This window comes from Rattus norvegicus, chromosome 19, assembly GCF_021556685.1.
Source record: "Rattus norvegicus strain SHRSP/BbbUtx chromosome 19, alternate assembly SHRSP_T2T, whole genome shotgun sequence".
Taxonomy (NCBI): Eukaryota; Metazoa; Chordata; class Mammalia; order Rodentia; family Muridae; genus Rattus; species Rattus norvegicus.
In genome coordinates, this window is record NC_141552.1 from 10,061,154 (window position 1) to 10,074,456 (window position 13,303).

Consider the following 13,303-nt stretch of genomic DNA (forward strand, 5'->3'; position numbering starts at 1 on the left):
TGCTTTTTACCATGGCATTAGATAACAGCTGATTTTTATTTTTCTTCTCAACAATCTCCTACAGTTTCCAAACTCTCTACAAAGAGCTTTAATATCAAAAGACAAATGAACTGGTCTTTAAAAAAGAACATCCTCCTCCCCAACTAGAAGGCTGAGGTCAAGATGAAACGCTGCCTCCTGCAGGAAGTCCTCCTGGATTCTCAGCCCCATGCCTAAAGCTCCAGGACTTCGTGAGAGCTTTCGTGGGGGGCGGGGGGGTCCCCTCACTGTATGTTAGCAAGACAGAATTCACGACAGGCAAGCCCAGTATCTTCAGATACACCCACAGGGATTTGAAGACCACTTCTCAGGAGAGCATCAAGCTTGGCCACTGTCACCAGAGGGTGCCGTCTTGGTCTTCGGAATGCTGGGTTGAAAAGTAGGCTGTATCCCACAGTTCTTGCCAGAGGGAGTCTTCAGGAGAGGCGGTGGCCCCTCTGAGGTGTGAACAAAGATGAGGCAGCTTGGAGAGAGGCTCAGACAGGTTGGCCTGGTTCAGCCCAGGAACCTGCCCTGAGTCAGAGGCCAAAGCCCACACAATAGACAGAAGTTTATAGCTGGCACCAGGAAAACTCCTGGGAACTACTACCCCTAATCACAGCACTGGTCTAGGACCCCAGGATGCAGGTAGAGTGCTAGGGGACCACAGAGGAGGGGGTGAGGTGGGGAATGAAGAGAAGGAGTTACAGACAGGTTTGGAAGATGCTCAGCTCCTAACCTCCTCCCAGTCCATTTACCCCCAGTGCCAACCTCCTGATCTGCGTGGTGACCACAGAGACAGAGCAGCAAGAGCCAAGGCAGCTGTGTCTCAGGCTGGATGTGTCAGCCTCCTTCAAGATCTAACCCTAGCTTGGGCCTGCAGGTCTCAACACCCAGCAGCAACAGCTGGACCCAGAGGTGGCCAGAAAGACAAGGCCTCAGCTCCGGGCTGAAATAGGGCAGGCCCACAAACGGAATGGCAGTGTGCTTCTGAGTCCTTTGGGGACCAGAGTAATCCCCAAGGCAAGCTAGGTATCTACCTACCAGAGCAACAGTCCTACCCCTTCAAGGACCAGGGCCTTCTCTAGTATGCCACTAACCAACCAAGGCTGGGCACAGCACCAGGCCACAGACAATGTGAGCAGACGCCATGCATGTGCACCCCCAACCCCAGAGGGGAGGGGAGGTGTGGCGGTGGCCTAGATGCGGCTGGAAGAGGTGCTGCCGGAGCTGATGGGGAGCTTGGCGCTGTCTGAATTGTTCTTCAGAGGAGAGGGACCGCCTTGGGCCTGGAACCTCATGGACCAGTACCACAGGAAGATGAGGAAGCCTGTGGTCAGTAAGCACATGAGTTACCGGATAGCAGGACCTCTATCTGGCCTTGTTCCCCTCTCACAGTCCCTCTGCTCCAGGGGTCCAGCCATACACCTAGGGCTCTGGAGTCACTCAGAACGACTCAATACGCTGTAGCATATCAGGGGTTCAGTGTTGGCCTAGGTTCCCGTGCCTCATAGATGAAATGCCTAACTACGAAATTTGGAATGAATCCCCCTTATCCCATTCCACCCCCTGGTGACTCCAATTGACTCCGACGTGGCCACACAGGCCCTGTCCAGTCGGCCTAGCCAAATACAGAGGTGGGATAGGCCTTTCTGTCTGTGTACGAGAGGCACAGGGCAGAGGGTGTGGGTCCTGCTGGTCTCAAGCTGGGGCCTCCAGGATCCTGCCTCCTGGAGCCCTGGAGCCCTCAATGACTGAAGTTCACCCACACCCCCTTCCTTACCCTCCCCAACACTTGTCCTAACCACAGGGCCTTTGCTTTTCCCTCCCCACCCTGCCACCAGCTGGCGAGGCAAGGGCTGCTGAGCAGGGGCGGGGCCCCTACCACACCTACCTTGGAAGGAAGTCATGATGCTGAAAAGGTAGATGATGACAAGCTGGAAGGTACCAGAAGCAAAGGAAAAGAAGACCAAGGCCCAGGGAAGGCCAAGGACCAGGCTGAGGCCCAGCAAAGTCAGCACGTGGGGCCACTTCTGGCTGTGTGGGCGAAGCCGCAGGATCTGCACCACCATGGTGGCCAGCATAGCCATGTTGAACAGGAACACCAGGCTGAAGAGGCCCAGGTTAGTGACATAGCTAACTACAGAGTCCCGGATCCAGCACCTGAGTGAGAGTGGAAGGCTCCGTTCAGCTCAGGAGTGGGAGCAGCAAGACCCCGGAGGGTGCTGGGACCACTCATTAGGAAGCACCACTGGCCTTCCGCCATCTTTTTTTTAAAACATATATTTATTTTTTATTATTTTTTTCTTTTTTCTTTTTTTCGGAGCTGGGGACCGAACCCAGGGCCTTGCACTTGCTGGGCAAGCGCTCTACCACTGAGCTAAATCTCCAACCCCTATTTTTTATTATTTTTAATGGTATGTTATGTGCATCTATGTGGACGTGTACACATACATGCTGGTGCCCATGGAGGCCACAGAGCTCAGAGGTATCAGATCTTTTGAACTGGAGTCGTAGCTGGTTGTGATTTGAGTGCTGAGAACCAAACTCAGGTCCTCTGCAAGAGCAGTATGCACTCTTTTTTTTTTCTTTTCTTTTTTTTTTTTTTTTCGGAGTTGGGGACTGAACCCAGGGCCTTGCGGTTGCTAGGCAAGCGCTCTACCACTGAGCTAAATCCCCAACCCCAGCAGTATGCACTCTTAACCACTGAGCCATCGTTGGTGCCAGTTACCCAGTCAGATAACTTAAAGGAAGGGGTTAAGGAAGCCATTCCAAGGCTGAGGCAAACCCACCAGGCCTGGTGTGAGGGGAGGAGGGGCATTTGGGAGCCTATGTCATCAACACAGAGCCAGTGAAAAGCATTCCTCCCTGGCCTAGAGCTGGAACGCCCAGCTTCAGGTCTAGTGTCAGGATGTCCCCTGCCAGCTGGTGCCACGCATTAACCACGGTGTGGTTAAGAGTGGGTCCCCATGCTCTCTGCCACCACAAGTCTCCACTTCCTTCAGAACCAATGGATGTGGGAAGGAAGCCTGGTGGGAGACCATGTGGCCCAACACTTCTCCTCTGGGGTTCAGAGAAAGGCCAGGCTCTGGGCATCTATGCACCTGACCACTGGAAGGCAGACTTGGCTTCTCTTAGACCCTGAGGTCCTTAGTCCTGGGCTTTGGCCACTGCTGGGCCCATTCCTCCAGCATACTGGAGCCCATAGCCTCCCAGCCAACCCAGCCAATTAAGACTGCTGTTGCCTGCCCATCCCTCGAGACCCAGGCTCCTGTCCCTGCCACAGTCACTCACATAGAGGGGTAGATGACATGGTCCGGAGTCCGGCGCACAGCTAGGATGATGGGGCCATAGTTATTCACGTCGACCAACGCCACCAGAGTGACCAGGAAGACAGGAAAACCTGCGGACGGCAAGCGGAAGTTCTGCCTCCACCCTCTGAGTCCATTTTCTCTGCTCCTAGTGGGCCTGAGTAGGTCCTCTCTGTTTCCATAGTGGGTAGGCTCTCTTTCACCTTTCCCCTGTCCCTTCCTGGCTCTCCCAGGAGAAAAAAAAAGGCCTGTGGTGCACTGTTGAAGCACTGTTGTCAAACAGGGAGATTAGGGGATGAGGGGGCTGGTGGGGGAGGGCAGTGAGAGAACTCTGGCCGAGAGGACATCCGCTATGGCCTTCTTGACTCGCCAGCACATAGCCAAGGCCGCCACAGTCAATTCAGGTTTTGTAAATCCTGGGCAGAAGGTGAATGGGAGGGACACAGGAAGAGCAGCAAGTGGGGTGTGGGGTCCGGGGTATGGGGAGGTCAAGTTCTGTGAACTATCTGAAATGACTCACGCCATGAAACTCTGGGCCCCAGTCTGACTCCAGTAGTCTGGGTCACAGGAGAACCAACTTGTCACCAGCCAGGAAAAAAATTGCCAAAGCCATAGAAAGACTGTTACATGGAGGTCTGTGGGAGTCTACAAGTGAAGTTGTTGCTAGAGCACATGTCCCTAATCCAGGCAGAGGAACTGGCTGATTTCCTAACAGGGGAGGGCAGAACCTGATGTCTGTGCTTGGCCTGAAGCCTAGTGGGTAGTGGTGAGGCAGTGGGTCCCAGGGTCCGCTCTCCCCTGACACTTACCCCAGCCCACGGTGCTCAGCTTGAGCAGATAGCCAGGGACATAGGTACCGAAGACCTCCACCACCAGTCGGTAGAGATTGTAGCCCTCCAGGCCCATCCAGGAGAGGCAGGCAAGCAGGGAGAAGTGCAGGAACATGGCACTGGTGCGACAGGCTGCTTCAGAGCCCATCAGCGCCACGGGCTCACTGAGCAGGAAGCTCACGTCCAGGAGGAAGACGGCCAGAAGCAGGTTCATGTGCACTTTGATGGTGTAGTCACGTGACTTCCTCCTACAGGGAGAATGTGAGCATGTGCTGGTGGTGCAGTGCAGGGGCAGGGGCATGACCCTGTCCTGTTCCCCCTTCCTCATCCTCCTCTCTTTTGCCTCTTTGCTTTCTCTCTCCTCCAGGAAGCCTTCCATGTCTGCTCCATGGCTGTCTGCCCACGTGGCTCTGAGTAGCTGTGGACGTCTGCCCGACAGCGCAGTGTATACCCTGTACCATGGGATTCTAAGGAGTTCTAGAATGTCAGCAGAAGATACTGGCCCTACCGTAACTATCCTTGACTTCTTCTGGACTGCCCTGGGCTAGTCCAGTCTACCTCAGGATGCCTCCTCCTCCTCCTCTACACAGTGGGAGGATGGACCTAGCAAGGGTCTGGTGCAGGGAGCGCTGCATCTCCTACTAGTCCCCATGCCCCTGCCCCTGTGCTCAGTGCTCTGCCTACCTCAGCCTGCACAAAGCCAAACACTGTTGGTCCTCAGAAGCACCTCCCCAGCCTTGGAAGTGTGCACCTGCAGACGCACCTGGCCATGATGCACCTGTTTTTTTGTTTTTTTGTTTTTTTGGTTTTTTTTTTTTTTTTTTTTTTTTTTTTTGGTTCTTTTTTTCGGAGCTGGGGACCGAACCGAGGGCCTTGCGCTTCCTAGGTAAGCGCTCTACCACTGAGCTAAATCCCCAGCCCCATAATGCACCTGTTTATGGCGCACCTGCACCCAGCTCCACCCCTCCTCCTGCTTCCAGACAACTGAAGACCTGTTGGGTGTCTCCAACAGCCAAGCGTGTCTGTCTCTCCTCCACTCAGGCAAGCCTGGGTCCTAACTGACCTTAGCGGAGGTTATACCAAACACTGATAACTGGACAACCTCTGGCACTCCCTCACTGCGAGGTCTCAAGGTCTGCTGCCTTCTTTGAACAGTGTGTGGTGTGTGGATAAGCCATGCGAAGTTGCCTAGCTCTATTCCCATTGCCATGACCATGGCGTTATCACCGTGTGTGCCCTGCGGTTTGGGTTTTGACCGTGCAGATCCTCAGTACTAATACTGGATTAACTAATGTTATCATTGAGGTCCCACAGCCACTGATGCGGTGGTCAGCAGAGATCCCACCCACAGCTTCACCCAACAATATTTTGGGTAAAGCAGGCCTGGATGGTAGGAGTCCCAGTCTATAGGAAATAAAACGGATCCACTCTACTTCCTCTGGCCTACCTGGTGCACAGGTACGCAGCGATGGTGAAGACACAAGCTAGGGCAGAGATGACACAGCCCACGTAGGACAGGAGCGTGAGGTAGTGTTTGTGAGTGGCTTCTACCTCCATGGATGACACCTGAATGGGGACAGAGTGGTGGTCTCAGCATAGTTCCCTCCCCAGTGGCCAGTGTCAGTTCCTGGCCAGCTGGGAGCTAGCAAGCCCCTCCCACATGAATGCCCTCTTGGAGGCCTCTGTGACTCCCTGACCCACAACCCAGGAACCGTCACCCAAGAAGTCGGCTCTGGCCACACCTGAGCCATGCAAAGCCCCAATGGAGGCAGCTCTGGCTGGGGATCGTCTACTCAACAATGGTCCTCAGGCCCTGGTTATCGGTAGCTCTGCTTGGAATCTGAGATCTCCTAGAACCACTGAAGCTACCTGAGCCCTGAGGCCTAGGAGATGCTCACCCGTGTGCTCAGAAGAGCTGGTGTGGGGCAAAGCCTATGCATTTGTTGTCTTAGCATATTTTCCCAATGTGGGTTTATCGGGATATAGCCACGTTGTAAGCCAAGAAGACCCCTTATTTCTATGACATTCGACCCAAAGATAAGCTCCTCAGCTTCTCACACAAAGGAATTCTGGGAGCATGACGTCAAGTTAACAAAGCCTCTGTCTGATATCTGGGGAATACAAGAGCCCGTCTTAGTGGCTTCCAGGTGGGGGCATATAGGAAACAGTTTCCTGGCCCAGGTCTGTGGGTTGGGAGCAGGAATCTGAGTGTCCATCACACACCAACACTTGAGAACAAGGAACAATGGTCTACAGGCCAGCACTTAATGACCTGTGCAGCCTTACTTAGCTTCAGCATCCTCTGGAGTGAGATGATGACCAGAGCTACCTCCGCAGGTTATTTGGGATTAAATGAGTAAGCCGGTTCCAAGTATATAACATAGGATATGAGCTCGGCCTATGGCGGCACTGCAAGGGGTTACAGGGGAGACCCCTACCATCAGCACTGCAAAGTAGGTCAGATGGTTACACAGGCAGGATGTCTGTGTGTCTCTGCTAACAGTCTCACAGCCCTCACTGCTCCAGCTCCCAGGGCTGCTTGCTGAGGGGAAAGCACAGGACTCTGGTCAACCCCAGTCCTCAAGACCCCACCCACCACCCACCATGCTCTCAACACAAGACTGGGTCATTCCTACAAACTTCTGCTCCACTAGCAGATCCCCGGCCTCCGTCACGCCTTCCTCTAAGCTCATCTCCAGAAATCCATCCCTGGGGATCCTCATCTCTCCTACCCCAACAGACCTCCACATCTCCCCCAGATACTTGTTCCCCACAACACCCTACTCACATGTCGGGTCTTCAACCCAGAACACACACTGCAGAGTCACGTTCTTCTGTGGGGACAAGAAGCATGGGCCCACCACAACTCAGCCTCTGTGTTCCTTTGTTTGCCAACTCTCCCCCACCCCGTTTTCTCTTGATAGCCCACCCTCTGTGTTCTTTTTGTTCACTTTCCATGTCCGGCTATCACCCACCCTCAGTATTCCCTCCACAGCCTACCTTTCATTCCTCCCATGGCCCACCCTTCACATTCTCTTCACTACCCACCTCGCAGTCCCCACCCCCAATACCCTAGAACTGTGGGGTGCTCTTATCAGACAACCTTTCCATAAAAGACAAGTGAGTTGGGAGAGACAGGAAACGGACATGTGACCCAGCAGGAAGGGACCCTTGCCCCATGGTTAGCTCGCTCACACTTACTGGCTGTGGCTGGTGCTGGAAGGTGAGTACCACGGGATCTGAGAGGTTAGTGACTTTGGTGTTCTGCACGACGATACCCAAGACCTTCTCACCCAGGACTTGGCTAGAATTCTTGTCCTAGATAGAGGGAGGTTGGGGGGTGGGAAGGGGAGGACAGGTTGGAGGTTTAAGGCTGAGAAGAAAAGCTAAGAAGGCCTCTGCCAACTCTTTCTAGGCTACTGTCACTCCTAACATTTTGTTCTGAGGACCTTGTTGGTCATTCATGCTGTAGTGAGAACGGCACTGTTCACATCTCTCCCAGGAGGTTTCCGCATTGGAGTGTCCTTTCTGCCTTTATAGGAGAGGCTTTGGCTCCTGGAGGAGGGAGATAAGCCACTGCCTTTCCACCCCACCCCTCTGTCAGATATTTATGTCTGTCTGTCTGGTTACATATATATATATACATGTGTGTGTGTATTACACACACATACCCATATATACACTGGTATTTATATATGCACATATATGCATATCAGTTACCCTCGGAGCAGGTGAGAGGAGACTCCATACCTGGAACAAAGCTTGGCTGCTGAAGTCGACTACCAGGAGCCTCTTGGCGGCATCCCGGCGACGGCCTCTGGTCTGCTGGAATACGGCCCGGGGAAGCAACACGGAGTAGGCCTGGACCTCACTCTGCTCCTCCTGCGTATTGAGGTCCCTCAGTTCCTCGCCCAGCAAATGCCCCAGGTTCCCCCTTGTGCCAAACAACCCCCTTCTAAACACTGTGCTCTGGGCTACCCCACAAGAGGCCAGGGAGTCGGGTGACAAGAGCCAAGGCTAAGAGGTCTTCAGTGGGGTCTTACATTCTGGGTCTTCAGACACCGGTTCTCCCTGTGGGCTGTGGATTGTCCCCAGACCAGGGGAAAACCAAGAAGTGCTACCATGCTGTGTGGAGTGCTCCTGCCTGCCCTTCTAGCCCACCCCCATCCTGAGGCACCAGACCTCCTGCTGGGAGTGGATTTGCAGATCCTCCAGCCCGGCTGTGGGTGGCAGCTTCCACACTGTGGCATTGACCCGGTTCTCCTCAAAAGACAGTGTGTCTCCCAGGAAGCTCACGGAGGTCAGCTTTGACTCTAGGTTCTGCAACTGCCTGGTGTGGGAGAGAGCATGGCAGGTGAGAGAGGGAAAGGGGGAGGAGGGGTGGTCTAGATACACAGGATGGACAGGAACAGAAAGGAGGAGGAGCTAAGTATGAGGACAGAGGGGAGTGGCGACAAGGAACAGTGCCCCATGCCCATGTCCCACTCATGCCTGTCCAAACCTCTCCCGGGGGATTCAACGTGCCAGACTCCAGGATAAGAGTCAAGAGGCTGGGCACCGCCTGGACATGTATTGGTATCTGTCGTTACTACTGACAACCCAGCAGGATCCAATAGGAGGTCCAGCCTCCTAGCCCAGGTTAGACCTTCCACCATCCCCCGGGAAGGTAATCCGCACTTACTGACTGATGAACGCTGCCGAGGGCCGCTTGGAGGCCTTGTGAGGATGCTGCAGGAACTTGCTAAGCAACTGCAGTTCCTTCTTGAGGTCACACATGTTCACAGATGCATTGTGGGAGACCTTGTGTGGGGCATCTGGGAAAGCAACAGACCACCTGAGGCTGCTGCCTACGCGGATGGCCAGCATGCAGCCTTATGCAGCCCTCATGTGACACTCGTGCCTTTATTCCCTTCACAGAAGAAGGAGCCGAGGGCCCAAGAGGAAGAGGGGGCATGGGTCACCAAACAGCTAGGCCAGGCTGTGTCTCCTAGAGCCTGCTCCACATGAGCACAGAAGGTCTGAGGGACCAGGCCCAGCAGATCTCCTGGGGAATTAGGTGGCTTGTTTGTGCCAGCTTTGGAGATCTCCCAATCTCTTGCCTCTCTATCTCTACCTGATCCCCTGGGAACTTGGGTGTCTCTAGGAGGAGTCCCAAGTAAGAATGCATCCATTTCCTGACCCACAGGGACATGGTCCCCAGAACTCCCTGACAGCCTCCCTGCTTTCCAGACCTTTATCCTCTTAATTCTCCCTACCCCTACTAGTCAGCTGCTAGCTTCACAAGCCTAACGCTCCGATCTGTTAGTTGTATAGCCCTCTGTACCTCAGTTTCCCTCTTTGTTGACACTAGGGTATACGGAATGCCTACAGTTCATGTTGCTTCTACCTGTACTTTGTTTTTAATGATTCGGTTAGCGTGTGTGTGTGTGTGTGTGTGTGTGTGTGTGTGTATAAACATGTACTGTGTACACATTGGGTTCCCACAGAAACCAGAAGAGGGAGTGGGGGCTCCGAGAACTAGAGTTACAGATGCTGGGAACTGAACCGGGGTCCTCTGCAAGAATAGCAAATGCTCCTAACCGCTAAGCCATTCCTCCAGCCCCTGCACTTTGAACAGAAGCTGGACCTTCCAGCTGGAGTGGGGCTCTGCCAGTGCTTACATTTTCTAGTGTTACATTCCCAGGTCAAGCTATGTTCCCCTTACCCTCCTCCCACCGCATCCCGATCTTTGTGTGTGTGTAAGCATGACCTCCAAGTGTGCACTCCACCTCAGGACCTGTAAGTAACAATCTCTTTCTCTCCATCCCTTGTTCTCTGTGATATAATTGATCACCCACCTGACAGGAGCTATGTCTGCGAGGGGGTTAGGTTAACTGAGGTGGGAAGATCCACCCTAAAAGTGGGCAGCCCCAGGGGCTGGGGATTTAGCTCAGTGGTAGAGCGCTTACCTAGGAAGCGCAAGGCCCTGGGTTCGATCCCCAGCTCCGAAAAAAAGAACCAAAAAAAAAAAAAAAAAAGTGGGCAGCCCCATCCCCTAGGCTTAAGTCCTGGACTATGTAAATAGGAAGGAAGCTTGCTAAGCATAAGTATTTATCATAGTCTGCTTCCTGACTATGGGTGCAGATGATCAGTTGCTTTGAGCACCTGCCGCCAGGACTTCCCCCCACAATGGAGTGTACCCTAGAACTGTGAGCCAAAAGAAACCTTTCTCCTTTAAGTAGCTTTTGTCAGAGTGTATTATCATAGAGAGGAACAGTAACTAAGGTGTTCTCCTAATGACTGAAGTGATGTTGTAGTCATCACAGAGATCTTAGATCATAACAGAGACAGGCAAACTGTCCAATCCTCTCCTCCCCAGCCACCTTTCATGGCTCCCTCCTGCTAGAGGATGCCCAGGTTTGGTGACCAGATGTCATTCAAACCCAGGCTGGCCCTCCTCGATAGACTTTCCATGTCTTCTGTGACTCCCATCCCACACTCATACGTCCCTCCAGCCTTACTGTGGAAGGAGAAGATGAAGCTTGGAGCTCCCGGCAGGCTGGTGTTCTGTGGGCTCTGCCAGGAGCTGACAGAGGTGGCAACCAGTGGAGCCCCCTGTTTCAGGCTCTCCTCCTGTTTCCGGTAGCAGAGGAGGTTGGAGGCTCGGCTACTAAGCAGGTAATCATTCTTGCCATAGCGCAGGTGGAGCCTCCCAGTGTGGCGGCTCCAGTAGAGGCAGAAATGATAGAGTCCTCTAGGTTCCGGGAAGAAGTAGGGAATGTCTGGGGCTGCCGGGAATGGGGCACGGATCGTGAGGCTCTCGTCTGTGTTCCATACAAAAATGTGAGGCTCTGAAGTTTGATCATAATGGAGGTTGCTCTGACGTGTCTGGTTCCGCTGGCCACAGAAGCGGAAGTCTTCTCGGGGGCTGGCACCATGGGCACCTGAGGAAGCAGAGGGTATAAATGGGACCAGCCACGGGCAAGGACCTGGTACTCACACACTTCAAGGGCCTACAACAATGTATCTATCGGTCTACAACAATGTATAACAATGTATCTATCCTGCTAGAAAATTACTGGTTTCAAAATATGAAGAAAAAAAAAAAGTAAAAGTGAAGATAAAGAATTTGTTTCAAAGTCAAAAGCCAAAGTTTAATGGAAATTATTTAACGAGACCATGATTGCATTAGACTGTGGTACATGTGTGCACTGTCCAAGAACACTCCCTGCAAAAGGAGGACGGCACCCATCCCAAGTTGTGCTCTGTGAAGTTTTATCTAAGAAGGAAGAGGTGCCTGTTTTCCCCAAGGTGCCCTCAGGGCTGCTTCGCAGACCCTCCCTTTCCCAGAGAGTCTCCACACAGACATGGAGGCATAAGACAAAGTCACAACAAACCCAGGGCCCCAAGAAAGCCTACCTTGCACCAGAAAGAGCAGAGTCAGTAGGAAGTAGACCATCTGCAGTAGCACCTGGACAGCCATTATACCTGGAAGAGAGGGAGAGTATTATGACTGGGGTGGGGACGGGACAGAGGATGGGGGAGGGGCCAGCCCCACAGCGGGAGGCCTGCATGGTTGGGAGGGAGCTAAAGGTCGCACCGGAATGGTCAGGCCTCTCCAGAGCAGCAAAAGGCTATAAATAAGTACAGCCACCGTTCTGACTTCTACTGCCCTGCCACATGGCGTAAGTGGCTCACAGAGGGGCCCAGAGGCCAAAGAGCGGCCCTGTCTGGATCCACCTTACCCCTTACCCCATTGCCTGGATCTTTTATCCACACACCATCAACTGGCACAGTTCTTCCCTCATTCAGCCTGGCCACATTACGAAACAGAGCCTAGTGTGGAGGCGTAAGCAGGAAGGCAGCAGCAGGGTGAACTCACTAAAAGAGCTGGAGGGAAGGACGTTTCCTGTTATGACCACCAGGGGGAGCCAGCCACCAGGGCCTGAGAAGCTGGTGGCAGAAAGGTGTGATTTTTTTTCCCCCCCTCTATGTGCTCCCACCCTGATAAAGGTCAGCTCCATCTTCCCCACACTGACTCCATGGGCCACTATTAGCTGGCTGCTTCTTTACCCTACACCTACATGAACTACATCAACACTGGAGGTGTCCTCCCGTGTTGGCCCTCCCAGCTGGCCCAGTGACCAAGTGGGTGCTGACATACCCACACTACCATCCCTCCGCCTGTAGGGAAGTGGGTTGGACCACAGTGACAGACACTCATCTTCCACAATTAGGCAAAGGGAAGTCTGGAAACCTGGGGCACAAAGGGAGTTTAAGTCTGGGAGGAAAACTAGGAGGGCTTCCTGGAAGAGGCAGATGTTAAACTAAGCACCAGGTGGCCCGAGCAGGACCTTGCTGTCTCCTTTATGGGCCTGTCTCATTCTGGTCACCCTGGCCCCTTTAAGTGAGAACCAGTCCCACACACCCGAACATGAGGAACATTGAAACATGAGGAACAGAACTTCAATTTCTGAGGCCATGGACCTCATCCGCTGCTGAAGCATCCCACAGGGAACAGGGAAGTTGTAGGGGAGAGAGTGTCTCTTCCGTGTTGCCTTGAGGTTTCCCTGCATCTTGTCAAACTGCCAGCGGCAGACCAGCATCTAGGGATAGGCCAGAGCCCCTCTTCCCTTCCCCTCTCTGCTGTCTCTGTCATTGTCCATTCAGCCTTCATCCCAAATCTCTCTCCTTCCAGACAGACTCCTCACTTCAACTTGAAGCTCACAAATCACTTGAGACTTCAGTTCGATCTCCATTTTGTGACATTTAGATCTGAAGCCCAGAGATAGCCAACAACTTCATGTGGTCACACAGCTAACTAGGATTCTTGTCCCTCTCAAGGTGGGCTACCACTGTCAGCACGGGGTCCAGGACAGGACAGAGTCATTTATCTTGCACTGATCATCCCCAAATGGCACTTGAAAACAAAAGAGGCAGGGAAGGGAGCAAGCTCCCCCTCATGGGAGGGACACAGTGAGGCTGGGTTACTATGGCAACCCATGGCAGGGATCAAGCACAAACAAGGGGTAGACTGCCCCTCCACTTCTTGCCCCTCCACTTCACATCTTTGTGGAGCCACTCTAAGGAGGATAAGCACCCCTGTCAGAGGAGGAGGAGGGTGGGTGTGGAGGAGGGTGAGGAGGAAGAGGGTGAGGAGGAGGG

At 53.4% G+C, this 13,303-nt stretch overlaps 1 protein-coding gene across 16 annotated transcripts in view; it reads right to left on the bottom strand.

The window, feature by feature from the left end:
• Adgrg1 (adhesion G protein-coupled receptor G1) overlaps positions 1–13,303 on the bottom strand; it is a 37,078-nt gene continuing 23,775 nt past the window's right edge. For 14 of the 16 annotated variants that reach the window (XM_087593962.1, XM_087593956.1, XM_087593950.1 and 11 more), the window contains 13 exons: positions 11,558–11,626; positions 10,660–11,082; positions 8,841–8,973; positions 8,342–8,489; positions 7,910–8,041; positions 7,361–7,477; positions 6,948–6,993; positions 6,598–6,701; positions 5,607–5,725; positions 4,139–4,407; positions 3,313–3,421; positions 1,913–2,181; positions 4–1,348 (listed from right to left, as the gene is read on the bottom strand). In XM_087593962.1, coding sequence (XP_087450088.1) covers positions 1,218–1,348; positions 1,913–2,181; positions 3,313–3,421; positions 4,139–4,407; positions 5,607–5,725; positions 6,598–6,701; positions 6,948–6,993; positions 7,361–7,477; positions 7,910–8,041; positions 8,342–8,489; positions 8,841–8,973; positions 10,660–11,082; positions 11,558–11,621 — 2,064 coding nt within the window. In that variant the 5' untranslated portion in view covers positions 11,622–11,626 and the 3' untranslated portion in view covers positions 4–1,217. 16 annotated transcript variants of the gene reach the window in all.